Genomic DNA, 15,202 nt, shown 5'->3' with positions numbered 1-15,202 from the left:
ACTGGAGTATGCCAGGCCTTCCTGTCCCTCACCATCTCCAGTGTTTGCCCAAGTTTATGTCCATTGAATCAGTGATGCTTTCCAACCATCTCATCCTCTGTCTAGATCATGTCCAAACCTATAATCTTGACTTCATCAACCTAGAGTCACAACCAGATATCCAAATGCTCTGCTGAGGAAACATTTCTTTGGATAGATAATTAATCTAAAAAAAAAAAATCGGAAGAAAAACCTACTATCACTATAACATAATGAACTTATGTTATTTAGTCACTCTGTCATGTCCAGCTGTTTGCAAATTCAAGACTGAAATACGCTAGGCTTCCTTGTCCTTCACTATCTCCTGGAGTTTGCTCAAACTGATGTCCATTGAGTCAGTGATGCCATCCAACCATCTCATCCTCTGTCACCCCCTTCTCCTCCTGTCCTCAATCTTTCCCAACATCAGGGTCTTTTCCAGTGAGTCAGCTTAACTCTACTTAGTGATCTTAAGTACAGCTTATTTATCTTCAATAAAAGGCAAAATTCTTTTCATTTCATTTTTAATAAAAAAAAGAGTTCTTAGATTTAGTTATACAATGTTATTAAACCATTATGACACTAATAATACCTATATCAACAGATAAATAGTTGGCTAATTTTATGATTTATCAGGTAATTTCTACTTGTCAAGCCATTATTGCCTTTGTCTTCAAAAGATGCATACCTATCAGAAGAAAGATTATGAAATTTCAGTGTTTCAAAAGGTTTTTTGAAGCATGACAATAGAGAGGTCTGGAGAAGCTAAGTGACTCATTCAGGGTCACCTAGCCAATGATCTGAAAAGCCAAACTTAGAACCCAGGCTTCCTTACACATTGTGCAGGACCAATTTGTAGACTATCATTCAAAGAATATTCCTGCTGCAATCAGGAAATTGGGCACTTTGGGGGAACATGTACAATATACTGAATATTTAATCCTCCTAGCTTCATTAAAATTTATGGCTATGTGATTTATATAACATTAAAAACTTTAATCTGCAATGAATTGTCATGTGGCCAATAATCTCTAGCATAAAACTCATAATACATGGAAATTCTATAATATTATCATCATTTCTTAGGGGTATAAATTAATTAGTGCATCCTTTCCTTCCCAATAACTTTCCTCATACCCCTTAAAGTGGAATTTGAAATGAAGTAAACAGTTTCAGCTCCTGATTTAAAGTCTCAAAGATGCAAATGTGGAATGGCTTCCCATATGAAATCTGGGGTTTTGTTCACAAAGTTGGATAAAGCAGCTGTTGCTGACTGAGATGCCCACCTAGGAACTGCCTCTTTCATCTGTTGAAAAAGAGGCCTGTAAACAGTCTCCAAAACCCATAGCATTAAAATGATGTTGCCTCCTGAGATACTGATCTTCTGAAATGTGATTATGATTATGTGATTATGATTCCCTGGGTGAAATTCTGTGAGTCCACAAGTGTGAGGAATTTGGGAGTATTAAAGGACAGGGGTTCATTTATGTACAAGATTTTTTCCAAATTAGATGTCATTTTCCTTTTCTCCTAGTTTCTGGAGTCTCCTTCTATATTCACTAGAAAATCTTCCATGACCTTCTATATTTAACATAAGAAGAATATTTTTCATTAACACCAACATGTTAAAGGAAGATTTTTAAGCACCTGATTAGACTTAATCACATATCTTTCATCCTTATATTTTCTTTTTGAAATTAAAGAACAACAACAACAACTCATACAACAGAAATACCCAAGAGTTTAGGACAGACAAGAGTGGGAGGAAATACCATAGGAATGAAGAGAGTTGTTTGGGGAATTGGGGTATTCATCACAACCAACTTATTTAAGCTCCCGATAAACAGGAGCTTCTCAAGTGGAGAGAAATTTAATTGTAGATTCAGTTCAGTTCAGTTCAGTCGCTCAGTCGTGTCCGACTCTTTACGACCCCATGAATCGCAGCACGCCAGGCCTCCCTGTCCATCACCAACTCCCGGAGTTCACTCAGACTCAAGTCCATCGAGTCAGTGATGCCATCCAGCCATCTCATCCTCTGTCGTCCCCTTCTCCTCCTGCCCCCCAATCCCTCCCAGCATCAGAGTCTTTTCCAATGAGTCAACTCTTCGCATGAGGTGGCCAAAGTACTGGAGTTTCAGCTTTAGCATCAGTCCTTCCAAAGAAATCCCAGGGCTGATCTCCTTCAGAATGGACTGGTTGGATGTCCTTGCAGTCCAAGGGACTCTCAAGAGTCTTCTCCAACACCACACTTCAAAAGCAACAATTCTTCCGTGCTCAGCCTTCTTCACAGTGCATCTCTCACATCCATACATGACCACTGGAAAAACCACAGCCTTGACTAGATGGACCTTTGTTGGCAAAATAATGTCTCTGCTTTTCAATATGCTATCTAGGTTGGTCATAACTTTCCTTCCAAGAAGTAAGTGTCTTTTAATTTCATGGCTGCAGTCACCATCTGCAGTGATTTTGGAGCCCCAGAAAATAAAGTCTGACACTGTTTCCACTGTTTCTCCATCTATTTCCCATGAAGTGATGGGACCGGATGCCATGATCTTCGTTTTCTGAATGCTGAGCTTTAAGCCAACTTTTTCACTCTCTTCTTTCACTTTCATCAAAAGGCTTTTTAGTTCCTCTTCACTTTCTGCCATAAGGGTGGTGTCATCTGCATATCTGAGGTTATTGATATTTCTCCCGGCAATCTTGATTCTAGCTTGTGCTTCTTCCAGCCCAGTGTTTCTCATGATGTACTCTGCATATAAGTTAAATAAGCAGGGTGACAATATACAGCCTTGACGTACTCCTTATCCTATTTGGAAGCAGTCTGTTGTTCCATATCCAGTTCTAACTGTTGCTTCCTGACCTGCATACAGATTTCTCAAGAGGCAGGTCAGGTGGTCTGGTATTCCCATCTCTTGCAGAATTTTCCACAGTTTATTGTGATCCACAGTCAAAGGCTTTGGCATAGTCAATAAAGCAAGTGTTACATTATTAGATATTAAAGTATTGAATAATTTCCAAGAAGCAAAAATTTAGTATTAACATTATACTTTCCTTGAAATTTATACCCTAACTTGGAAAGAACTTCTGAATTTCCTTTCATAGCTGAGTTCTTTAGCTTCTTGCACTATTTTGGACAAAGCAAAGGGTAGGACTGGTTGAGAATGACAGAACATTTAACCACTGTCACCAGAGTTGTTTACACTTGGTATGAACAGAAATAAGAAAGTAGTTTGCACTGCTTTCATTTCCTCTGAGGGAGGCCATGGTGGATGATATTGATTTAGTAAGAGGGTCAGAAACCACTACTTAACCACTTAGACATACCACACTTGTATGCATTAAGTTTGAGAAGATTGAATCTTAAGTATTTAATTAATATGGCATTAATACTTTTATTACGTATTTTTGTATTAAGAGAAAGATTCATCTGGGAATTGCAGAGGCAAATGAAATCATCTCCAGGGAAAGTAACAGAGAAGGAGTTAGGCTGGGATTATCAAACAAAAGCATGGCATTCTCCTGTGTATCTGACTTGAGAGTAGGTCACGTGCCTTATAATATAGACTTTCTGCCATGCTTTATTCTACATGGCTTCGAGGATTCCCAGCATAAATGAGAGTGTCATCCAGAAAGACTTGGATGCTTCATCAAAGGGCACAATGGAGAGGGTGGAGCAAGAAGAAGGACAAGACTATAGTCTAAAGCTTATTGGATCCAAGCAACTTAACTATTATCACCAAATAATGTGTAGAGCAACTTCCAGTCAAGATGAGGACAATGGATTAAGCAATCATGGATATTAACCTTTTTTCTCTACATTAAATATCACATTAGAGCACCAAAGAAGAATTAAGACCACATGGGCCAGGGACAAACCAACACCAGATACACAGTTGAGATAAAGTTCTAATGACTTTACCAGAATGGAAGTAAAGACCATTAGACTCATGTACTGAAGGCAACTGAAACTGGATTTCCTGGTTAAAGCCAGGAACTGGAAAACTACTGCCCATTATGATCTAAGACTAAAATAACTTCTGTAGACCAGTAAAAATTTGAGAATGGGTAGAGGGCCTAATGGCTTCCCTGGTAGCTGAGTTGGTAAAGAACCTGTGTGCAGTGCAGGAAACCCCAGGTTCCTGGGTCAGAAAGATTCCCTGGAGAAGGGATAGGCTACCCACTCCAGTACTTTGGGGTGACTCAGATGGTAAAGAAGAGACCTGGATTCGATCCCTGGGTTGGGGAGATCCCCTGGAGGAAGGAATGGCAGCCCACTCCAGTATTCTTGCCTGGAGAATCCCCACGGACAGAGGATCCTGATGGGCTGCAGACTGTGATGTTGCAGAGTCAGACACGACATGACTGAGTGACTAAACACAGCACAGAGGGCCTATTATGCAATAACTGCAAAGTAAGGGGTAGAAAACCAGGCTGAGAACCAGCTCTAAGAACTTTTCCAGATCACCTGAGAGTTGTATGTCCAAGCAGAAATTTCACCCACCACCACCATCCAGACACTCAGACCTCCTACAGAAGCTAATTTTCACTAGAGATGGACTCACAGTCAAAGACTACAAAACCTAAAATGAAGGCAAATGCCTTCATGTCTGTAGATGAAACAAATAGAATTTACATCTGAAGAACTACAAACAGTAAAGCAATTGAATAGGGGCTCTTAACATACAGATGTTCAAAATGTTTAAGGAGGTAAGGATAGAAATAGACCCCATAAAATAAGAACAGAAGGTTAAGATATAAGAACAAGTGGATTTGAAAAAGGAACAAGTAGAAACTCTAAAAAGTTTAGTGCCAGCTTCTATGATTCAATTAATTCACAAACAGATACTGACTTAAGAGTTGTTCCCTGTAGAATGCCTCTCTCATTACTGGGGGAAAAACACACAGGAGCAAAATCAGTTGCTTTCTAATGTCTGAATTATAGGATAGGATCAATAAAGAGAATGCCTTTTGAACAGGATGGTTTATTGAGCTCTCCATCATGACAAGAAACTTACAGACACTGACCTACTCTTTCTGATATTTAAGAAAGATACTTTGATAGATTATCCCAAAATATAATTACTTGGTCTTTTAGTTCTGTCTTTATTATCATAGGAAACTTCAGAGTATTTTTTTTTCTTCAGATTGCAAACTCATTTATAAAGGAGCTTCTAATGGACAAATTAATTAGATTGGTTTGGGCTTGAATAAAAGCTTAAGGAGGTATTAATATTCTAATCAATTTTTAGAAATGTGGTGGACCAGTGTTCTTGCCTAGAGAATCTCAGGGACAGAGCAGCCTGGTGGGCTGCAGTCTATGGGGTCGCACAGAGTCGGACACGACTGACATGACTTAGCAGCAGCAGCAGCAGAGACTGTCATACGGAGTGAAGTAAGTCAGAAAGAGAAAAGTGAATACCATATATTAAGTCATGTATGTGGAATCTAGAAAAATGGTATGATGGCCTTATTTGCAAAGCAGAAGTAGAGACACAGACATAAAGAACAGATGTATGGATACCAAGGGGAAGGGTGAGGTGGGAAGAATTGGGAGACTGGCATTGACATATATACATTATTGATACTATGTAGAAAATAGATAACTAATGAGAATCTACCATATAGGGAACTCAGTGCTCTGTGGTGACCTAAATGGGAAGAAAATCCATAAAAGAGAGGATACATGTATATGTAAAGCTGATTCACTTTGCTTTACAGTAGAAACTAACAAAATATTGTGAAGGAACTATATTCCAATAAAAATTAAGAAAAAAATACAAAACTGTTCTTGAAAAGTCAAAAAATATTCTAAACAAAAGTCTTGGGGAAATATTCTTAGAATTTAAAAAAAAAAGATAAAAAGAAAATCTTTCTTAGGTTTGTTTTTAAGAACCAGGGAAGCTGTCAAAGACTGCAAGGTAATTCCTACTAAACAACCAGTAGATAAATGTGGTGTGGCCACCATGAGCCAACCTTGTGTTTGCAGCAGACTGAGAGTTCCCACCTGACTCATGGAAAATGTATTCAGCTGCTTAAGATTATTTTTTACTCATGCTTTGAAAGAACAACAGCTTGGTGTTTTAACCTTTTAATGGCAGGAAAAAGAGCTTACCGGTGATAAACTTTTTTTTTTTTTAATTTCTCATGCTTTTTTGTCTCATGGCTGAACCAGCCCTTTCTTTGCATTCAAAATAATAATAGTAAGATCCACATAAAACACACTTATTAAATACTTACTGCTTGAGAGTAAGACTCAGAGATAGACTCAGTACTTTTAAGTTATCTCATTTAATTACAACAACAATTTAGTGCAATAAGAGGCACTGCTCCCATTTCTTATAGATGAGGAAACTGAGACTTACATTCAGAGAAATGCGATGACTTATTCAGAGCTACACTTATCTGTAAGTGGTAAAGGAAGATTCATTTATAAGCATTTTGAGTCTGAATTCCATCTTCTTTCCCCCAAGAGGAAATGATGTTGTGGAGTTCATGTAAACCACAGAGCCTGAGTAAAAGCTACAGCAAGACCCAGAAATAGAGAGAGGTGGCCCCAATATCACTCTGTCACAATAGAGCGATATTGTTTTCACTCAATATCCTGTAACCCTACTGGGAGAAGCAGCAGAACAAAACAAACAAACAAAAAAAAGCTGCTTTCTGGGACTCAAAAGTTTGGAGATCACATCTTTTCCTCCTTCAGCTGCTCACCAAAATAGCATCCTTTCAAGCTTCAAAGAGAAGCAGCCTAGTCTTTTCCATTTATTCATTATCAATCGAAGGCGACTCCAATCATAGGAGTTCCATTTTTCTCTCTTTCTCAGGAGCAGCTTTCTCTAGGGAAGCCTACGAGTGACGATAGTGCAGACTAAGAGAACAATATTCTTTGCACACCCATATGGCCTGTGTCACCCTTCCATCCAGTACACATTCGTACACCATCCATACGCAGAAGGTCTTGCAGTATCTATAAATTTACAGGAGCAGTTTCCCATAGATGCAGCTGCAGGCATTCATAAAGAAGGAGAAGTTCAAGCGATGACAAAATCTCTAGTCTACCTTAGCTGGCCAGATGCTTGCCTCTAAGTGCTAACCACTCTGATTTCCATACATCCTCCAAAGCCTACGTACCATCTCTAGGACGCGTCCCTGATCATTCTCGGAAATCCTCACCACTAGGCAGGGTCAGTAATAAATACAGAATATTTCACATGCCTATGGAATGGTATAAGGATTCAACACATTAGAGACAATTCTGGCTTTAAGACTCCTAATCCCCCAGCTAGACTCAAATGATCAGGAGGAGCAGAAGGACTGTAATTTTATTCACTTTGCATTCCTTACCCCAACACATAATAGGTGTTGAGTGAATATGGGATGAATGGATAACTGCCTGATGAATGCACTCTTTGCATTTCTGCTTCCTCGTGCTTGTTCCTGATGTTTTCATCACTGAAGTTCCTCTCCTTCTCTCCTTACTAGGTAGGAAGTCTTGGTCATTACTTACACAAACATTTATATAAAATGTTCTTCCAATTAGTATATTCAGGGCTATGCTCAGAGTTTCTCAAGTAATATACTCATTAAAACAATAGATACCTCACTCAATTTTCCAGGGATGTTGCTCTAGTTGTTCAGAGCAACCTTTTATATTAGTCAATATGGATCGATGGAAACTTATGAAAAGGCTGACCTCACAATGTGAAAGAATTGGACTACAAATCCGTGTTTATAAATTGGTCCTTTCAAATACAAAATTTTCCACAGGAATTCTTTTATAAATGATGGTTACAGTTCAGGCCTACTCAATAAAATTCTACCCCATCTAGACAAAAATTAATGGAACCAACCAGAGTTGTGTGCCCTCAAAGTAAGATGAAGAGAAGAAAGATAATTTCCTCCCTGCTCTTGGGCACCCAACTCAGGGCACCCAAATTTATTCCTTCCTTTTAGTGCCCTTATGCCCAGATTGAAACAAATCTTTAACTCTCCCTATTTTCAGTTACAGAGTTATGGAGTTCAACCCAGGACACTTTTAATCTTTGAGATTCTAAAACCTTGACATTTTCAATTTTTCCTAGGCAAAATCCAACTTATCTCAACTAGATATTAGAAGAAGAACAAATAATTAATCCACATTAAGGTGTAAATGACTGCTAGCCATTTATAAAGCATTTACTTTTTAATAGAGAATACTTGTTTACCTAAATGAATATATACTTCTAAATTGGCATATTTTTAGTAACTATGACTTTTTTAAAAACTGAAAAATCAGGAAAGTATAGAGAAATCCTTCTGGGTGAAAAAGAAATACATCAAACCTCCCTCATAACCTAGCCCTAGTTTCTGTTAAATTATTCCTTATTTTCATCTTCTTTTGTTTTGTAAACTACAGATTTCTAAAAGTGCCAAGGGTTTATTTTGTCAATTTAAATTGTGTTGGGTTTAGGTTTTAGCTTATTATCAAAGGTGAGGCTCAGGTTGACACTGAGCATTTTCTATCAGATTCTTTGGGAGCAGAATGTAAATTAATTTCATTAGCCCCCTAGAAATTAGTCTCAATACTCTCCACTTACAATTTTAAGTTATATAATATTCACCCATTCATGTGTCCACTTGTTTTCTTATTCATCAGACATTTATCATCTGCCTTCTGGAAGGTATGAGGGTTTACACTAGTGAAAAAGATGATTCCAAACAGGCCTTATGCTCAAATCACTGACAAACTAGTGGAGGAGACAGATAAGTCAACATGCCATTACAATGTATAGGTCAAAACCTACATCCAAAGTGCCAAAAGAGCACAAGAAAATGAAACGGCCAATTGCTCAGGCAAGTTAGGAAGGCCCCACAGAGCATGTGACATTTGCTTGTTGGTGGATGCTGAGACCCCTGTGAATGAAAAGGTAAGAAAGGGATTTAGTTCATACAGCTCTGACTACAAAAGGAGAAGATAAAGAGGGTGTAGAGCCAAAAACCTCAGGTAGGAAGAATAACTGCCCCCCTTGGGGGAGGCAAAGAGGCCACTTAAGAACCTCTTTTTGCCAGTGTTATATTTTATAATCTGGCTAACTGAGACTCATCCTCTCACAGCACCACCTCACTACTACCTTAGGTGCATGTGTTCAGCCAGCTCTCCCAGACACTACGTGCAGCTCTCCTGGGCAGACTAGAAGTGTCCTATTCCTGTTCCTCTTCTTACCCCGGCCACTTTGCTACAAGAGGAAGCAAATCTAGGGACCCATGCTCATCTAGGGACCCACTCCTGGTGGAGCAATGGGGTCCTTCCCAACATCCCTCCCCTGCCTGGCCAGCCTAGCCGATGCCTAGGGCTGCCTTTCACCTCAGAGCATGCCTGTGCCCCATCCTGCCATGTGACCATCACAGCACCTTCAGCTTCCCTCCAAGGGTTTTTAGATAGACTCTTGTCTAGGGCAGACTATGATGCTTCTCTAAATCACATCAATGAAAAGCTTGATTGTTGATTACATAAAATATTGGAGCAAATATTTGCAGAGGTCTTTATGGAGCTCATTTCAGAGCATCTGATTCTTCCTAAAATCCTAAAGAACTGCTGCTGCTGCCTTGAACCCCAAAAAAACACATTTTATTGGTAATCCTGACCTAATCCATTCATTTTACATCCTTTATTAAGCAAATGGTTAATTGAGATTAAACTCCAGAAATGGCTTGTGGGCACAAAAGTTAGGAGATTCAGGCCTTTTTGCTACACAGAGTTGGAAGTTAAAGAATGATACAGGATGCTCGGGGCTGGTGCACTGGGATGACCCAGAGGGATGATATGGGGAGGGAGGTGGAAGGGGGGGTTCAGGATGGGGAACACATGTACACCCATGGTGGATTCATGTTGATGTATAGCAAAACCAATACAATATTGTAAAGTAATTAGCCTCCAATTAAAATAAATAAATTTATATTAAAAAAAAAAAGAATAAGTGGTGACTGCATGTAATGACCTGGAAAACCATACAAAGAATGCTGTTCCCCAAAGCCTTCAGCCTACCCTTTTATCCCCTCCTAAATCAATTCCTCAGTAACCTAGAGGCAGCAATTCCAACCACTTAAGAGAGGATGCTAATAATTTTTATACCTAAGATTGTGAGATGAAAGAAATGGTTCAAAGAATAAGGTACAGCTATGTCACATTTCTGAGGTTTAAGACAATTAGTCTTGCTTACCTAAGGAAAAGCTCAAGTCTTTCTGAATAACTAATTTAATTCACTAGTATTTTCTGAGATTTACATTATGTTTTTTAATCTAGGATTTACTCTTAGAAAAAAAGGCAAAGGACCTATGTAAATATTCACCTAGGAACCCACTTCCACTGATCTGGGGGATATTTATCATTCCATAGAAAAGCAATGTGTTCTGAAACTTAATTTAAATGTGCAATCTTAGATTTTTCTCTGCTTACAGCTTTTCTCCAGAAAATATGATCTGATTTTTTTCCCTAAAACTAAAGTTGAGGTACTGTATTTATGAATAAGAAATAAAACTATTTGTTTACAACTAGAAATTTCATTTTTTTTCATCTTTTTCATTTTTATTTTTTCTAGGTGCATTTGGCATAGTGTCTGAGACTGACTAACCCAAGAGATCAAAATGATCCTCAACTCTTCTGCCGAAGATGGTATTAAAAGAATCCAAGATGATTGTCCCAAAGCTGGAAGGCACAATTACATATTTATCATGATCCCTACTTTATACAGTATTATCTTTGTGGTGGGGATATTTGGAAACAGCTTGGTGGTGATTGTCATTTACTTTTACATGAAACTGAAGACTGTGGCCAGTGTTTTTCTTTTGAATTTAGCTCTGGCTGACTTATGCTTTTTACTGACTTTGCCACTGTGGGCTGTCTACACTGCTATGGAATACCGCTGGCCCTTTGGCAATTACCTATGTAAGATCGCTTCAGCCAGTGTCAGTTTCAACCTCTATGCCAGCGTGTTTCTACTCACATGTCTAAGCATTGACCGCTACCTGGCTATTGTTCACCCAATGAAGTCCCGCCTCCGGCGCACAATGCTTGTGGCCAAAGTCACCTGCATCATTATTTGGCTGCTGGCAGGTTTGGCCAGTTTGCCAACTATAATCCACCGAAATGTATTTTTCATCGAGAATACCAATATCACCGTTTGCGCTTTCCATTACGAATCCCAAAATTCTACCCTCCCGGTAGGGCTGGGCCTCACCAAGAATATACTGGGATTCTTGTTTCCTTTTCTGATCATTCTTACAAGCTACACTCTTATTTGGAAGACCCTCAAGAAGGCTTATGAAATTCAGAAGAACAAACCAAGAAAAGATGATATTTTCAAGATAATTTTGGCAATCGTGCTTTTCTTTTTCTTTTCCTGGGTTCCCCACCAGATATTCACTTTTATGGATGTGTTAATTCAGTTGGGCCTCATCCGTGACTGTAAAATTGAAGATATTGTTGACACTGCCATGCCCATCACTATTTGCTTGGCTTATTTTAACAATTGCCTGAATCCTCTCTTTTATGGCTTTCTAGGAAAAAAATTTAAAAAATATTTTCTACAGCTTCTGAAATACATTCCCCCAAAGGCCAAATCCCACTCAAACCTGTCGACAAAAATGAGCACACTCTCCTACCGCCCCTCAGAAAACGGAAACTCCTCTACCAAGAAGCCTGCCCCATGCATTGAGGTTGAGTAACACACTTGAAACCTGATGTGAAGTCACCTTAAAGAAGGAGAAGAAAAACATTCTTGTACAACACCTCACTACCAAATGAGCATGGACTGCATTTCAGAATTAAAGGAGAAAATAGATTATGTGGACTGAACTGACTTGTCTACAGCTCTGAACAAAAGTTCTTTCCCTTTGCAACTCAACAAAGCAAAGCCACATTCTCCATGTTTTGCATTAGGTAGATGATGCCCACTCAAAGAACTGATGTCAGAAACTGGATGAAAGTGTTGATTTGGAAAATTTTACTGGGAGAAATGTCCTCTCCCTAGTCTGCTCTTGTTCTGTTATTTTTGATTTCCACATGAAAGTACTTCAGTTCAGTTCAGTCACTCAGTCGTGTCCAACTCTTTGCGACCCCATGAATCGCAGCATGCCAGGCTCCCTGTCCATCACCAACTCCCGGAGTTTACCCAAACTCATGTGCTTTGAGTCGGTGATGCCATCCAGCCATCTCATCCTCTGTCGTCCCCTTCTCCTGCCCCCAATCCCTCTCAGCATCAGGGTCTTTTCCAATGAGTCAACTCTTCGCATGAGGTGGCCAAAGTATTGGAGTTTCAGCTTCAGCATCAGTCCTTCCAATGAACACCCAGGACTGATCTCCTTTAGGATGGACTGGTTGGATCTCCTTGCAGTCCAAGGGACTCTCAAGAGTCTTCTCCAACACCACAGTTCAAAAGCATCAATTCTTCGGCACTCAGCTTTCTTCACAGTCCAACTCTCACATCCATACATGACCACAGGAAAAACCATAGCCTTGACTAGATGGACCTTTGTTGGCAAAGTAATGTCTTTGCTTTTGAATATTCTATCTAGGCTGGTTATAACTTTCCTTCCAAGGAGTAAGCATCTTTTAATTTCATGGCTGCAGTCACCATCTGCAGTGATTTTGGAGCCCAAAAAAATAAAGTCTGACACTGTTTCCATGTTTCCCCATCTATTTCCCATGAGCTACTTAGAATATATTAAACCTCAAGAGGAGCAACAGGAGAGAAGAGCTTAAGACTGCCATGCCCAATTTCCAAAGGGCAGCAAAGCTTTCGTGCCTATTTAGCTATTAGCAACTGCGGCCCACTTGTACCTGCTACTGCGCATTTCATACAAAGACTCCCTAAGCAGTAGTTGTCAGGTTCCAGAAGCTGTTGTGAAACCCAACCCGTGTCTTATAGATTCACACTGCCGAAATATGCCAGCTGAGTGGCCTGTTTGTATAATGATGTTTCTGTAGTCATGTATAAAAATTATATTACTTGTAAAGGTGTTATTCCAGTCCCAGGTAGTCATGTTACTTTTATTTCAGATCTGAGAAGTATATATATTTTGTGGTGAAAGATTATATATCATAAAATATTCCTTACTGTTTTAAAAAGTATATATTCAACCTGTGCATGTGTCTCTCTAAACTGCTATCTTATTAAAATTTGGCAAAGTTATATTCACATTAAATAATGTTATTGCAATGTATTTAATCTTCATTACTTAAAATAAATGTTGGTTTATTTTTAAAACAGGACAACTGTGAATAAGTTCAAATGTATTTCCATTTAAATCTTGATACAGCTGATAGTTTAATACTGTTGGTTTTAGATTTAATATGCTGCTATTGAAAATACAAAGAACACACTTTCTTCTACTGCACAACATGGAATAAATATACCATTTTGAGTTTTCCAAAGTTTGTCATGCAACAAAAAAAAAACTCGTTCCTTATAACACTAAAATAAGACATTATTTTACACAAAATTTTAATAGGGTTTTTCTATTCACATACATGATAATTGTAAGAAACATAGACTATATAAGAAAGCAGTAAAAAAAAAAAAAAAGCCGTATTTAGTTCTCCTGCTCAAAAATTACCATTTGAACATTCGGGTACCTTGTTATGCTTTTCTTGTATTCATTATATACACATACATATTTAAATCACGATACTGAAATCATAATGTATTTTGTATGCAAATTTTCCATTTAATGACGTAGCATAGTAGTTTGCTACACCATTAAATTTTTTTTCTAAAACAATTTAACACTTGTTTTAGAAAACCAGTTATTGAGTCTTTATTGTAGGGGACTTCCCTGGTGGTCCAGTGGCTAAGACTCCATGCTCCCAGTATAGGGGACCCAGGTGTGACCCTTGGTCAGGGAACTAGATCCCACAAGCCGTAACTAAAGATCCTCCGTGCCACTACTAAGACTGGGTACTGCCAAACAAATGTAAGAATAAATAAGTAACTGTATATCATTACAAAATACAGACACATCAGTTTGCTAGTATTCAAATTTTTTTTTTTTTAGTATTCAAATTTTTGAGCATTTAATTTTTCTGATTTTTCAGTATCATAAACTATACTGTACATAAACATTCAAGTATATGAATCTGATAAATCCTTTCTGATACACTCCTAGAAGTGTGATAAATGATTATACAGATATGAACATTTTTAATATTCTTAACATACCTTTTGCCAAATATCTTCCAGAAAACGTAACTGTTTTCAATGCTACCATATTTCACCATAGCCTCAGCAGCAAGGAATGTTTAATAGATTTCAGCAGAAAAGGAAATTTTACTGGAAAGATTCAAGTGCCATGTGCAAAAGCAGGGATGCGACTGCATTGAAGAAAGTGCTGTAATATTTCTTCTGCCCTTGGCAGCTGCCTCATCCCAGAGGTCATTGTCATTCTGGAGAATCCGCACAGAGCAGGTACTCATCTGACTCCATCAACAGTGGCCAAAGACTAGTGTGATAAATAAAGGAGCTGATGGGAGGTGTGGTGGGGGGAGCATTTAGACAGAGGCCTTGGGTGTTGGGCAGGATTCATGAAGCATCATATTATGTTCACATTCCCAAGGATACAGTTATTTAGTGAATAACTGTGGTTATATGTGCCTCGTTTTCCTTTTATATGATTTTTTAAATTTCACAGGTATATAATACCAGCCACTACCTCCAAACATCCTTTACTATTTTCACAAAGAATCACTTCTAAAAAATAAATTCTAGCTGGTCTCAAATTATAGCATGCTGCTGCTGCGTAGTCGCTTCAGTCGTGTCCGACTCTGTGCGACCCCATAGACAGCAGCCCACCAGGCTCCGCCGTCCCTGGGATTTTCCAGGCAAAAACACGGGAGTGGGTTGCCATTTCCTTCTGCAATGCATGAAAGTGAAAAGTGAAAGTGAAGTCGCTCAGTTGTATCTGACTCTTCACGACCCCGTGGACTGCAGCCTACCAGGCTCCTCCATCTGTGGGATTTTCCAGGCAAGAGTACTGGAGTGGGTTGCCATTGCCTTCTCCAAATTATAGCATAAACTTACCCTATTTGAGCTCCCTCCATGTCCACTGTGTAACAGCTCATTTTTTATTCAATAGTCATTTAAGCCAAATGATTACAAGTACTTCAAACTTGCTAGAGCATTTTATAAGTCATAGGTGATAAGATTTCTGG

The 15,202-nt window shown here is 38.7% G+C and overlaps 1 protein-coding gene across 4 annotated transcripts in view; it reads left to right on the top strand.

The window, feature by feature from the left end:
• AGTR1 (angiotensin II receptor type 1) overlaps window positions 1–13,424 on the top strand; it is a 55,610-nt gene extending 42,186 nt beyond the window's left edge. For 2 of the 4 annotated variants that reach the window (XM_027543895.1, XM_027543887.1), the window contains one exon: window positions 10,596–12,141. In XM_027543895.1, coding sequence (XP_027399696.1) covers window positions 10,642–11,721 — 1,080 coding nt within the window. In that variant the 5' untranslated portion in view covers window positions 10,596–10,641 and the 3' untranslated portion in view covers window positions 11,722–12,141. Of the gene's footprint in view, window positions 1–7,404; window positions 7,501–10,595 lie in introns of those variants that run through there. The other 2 variants (XM_027543905.1, XM_027543877.1) reach the window with 2 other exon arrangements.
• Window positions 13,425–15,202: the final 1,778 nt, after the last annotated feature.

This window comes from Bos indicus x Bos taurus, chromosome 1 (assembly GCF_003369695.1).
Source record: "Bos indicus x Bos taurus breed Angus x Brahman F1 hybrid chromosome 1, Bos_hybrid_MaternalHap_v2.0, whole genome shotgun sequence".
Taxonomy (NCBI): Eukaryota; Metazoa; Chordata; class Mammalia; order Artiodactyla; family Bovidae; genus Bos; species Bos indicus x Bos taurus.
The sequence above is the reverse complement of the archived record's forward strand: the minus strand, read 5'-3'. Positions and strand labels throughout refer to the sequence as shown.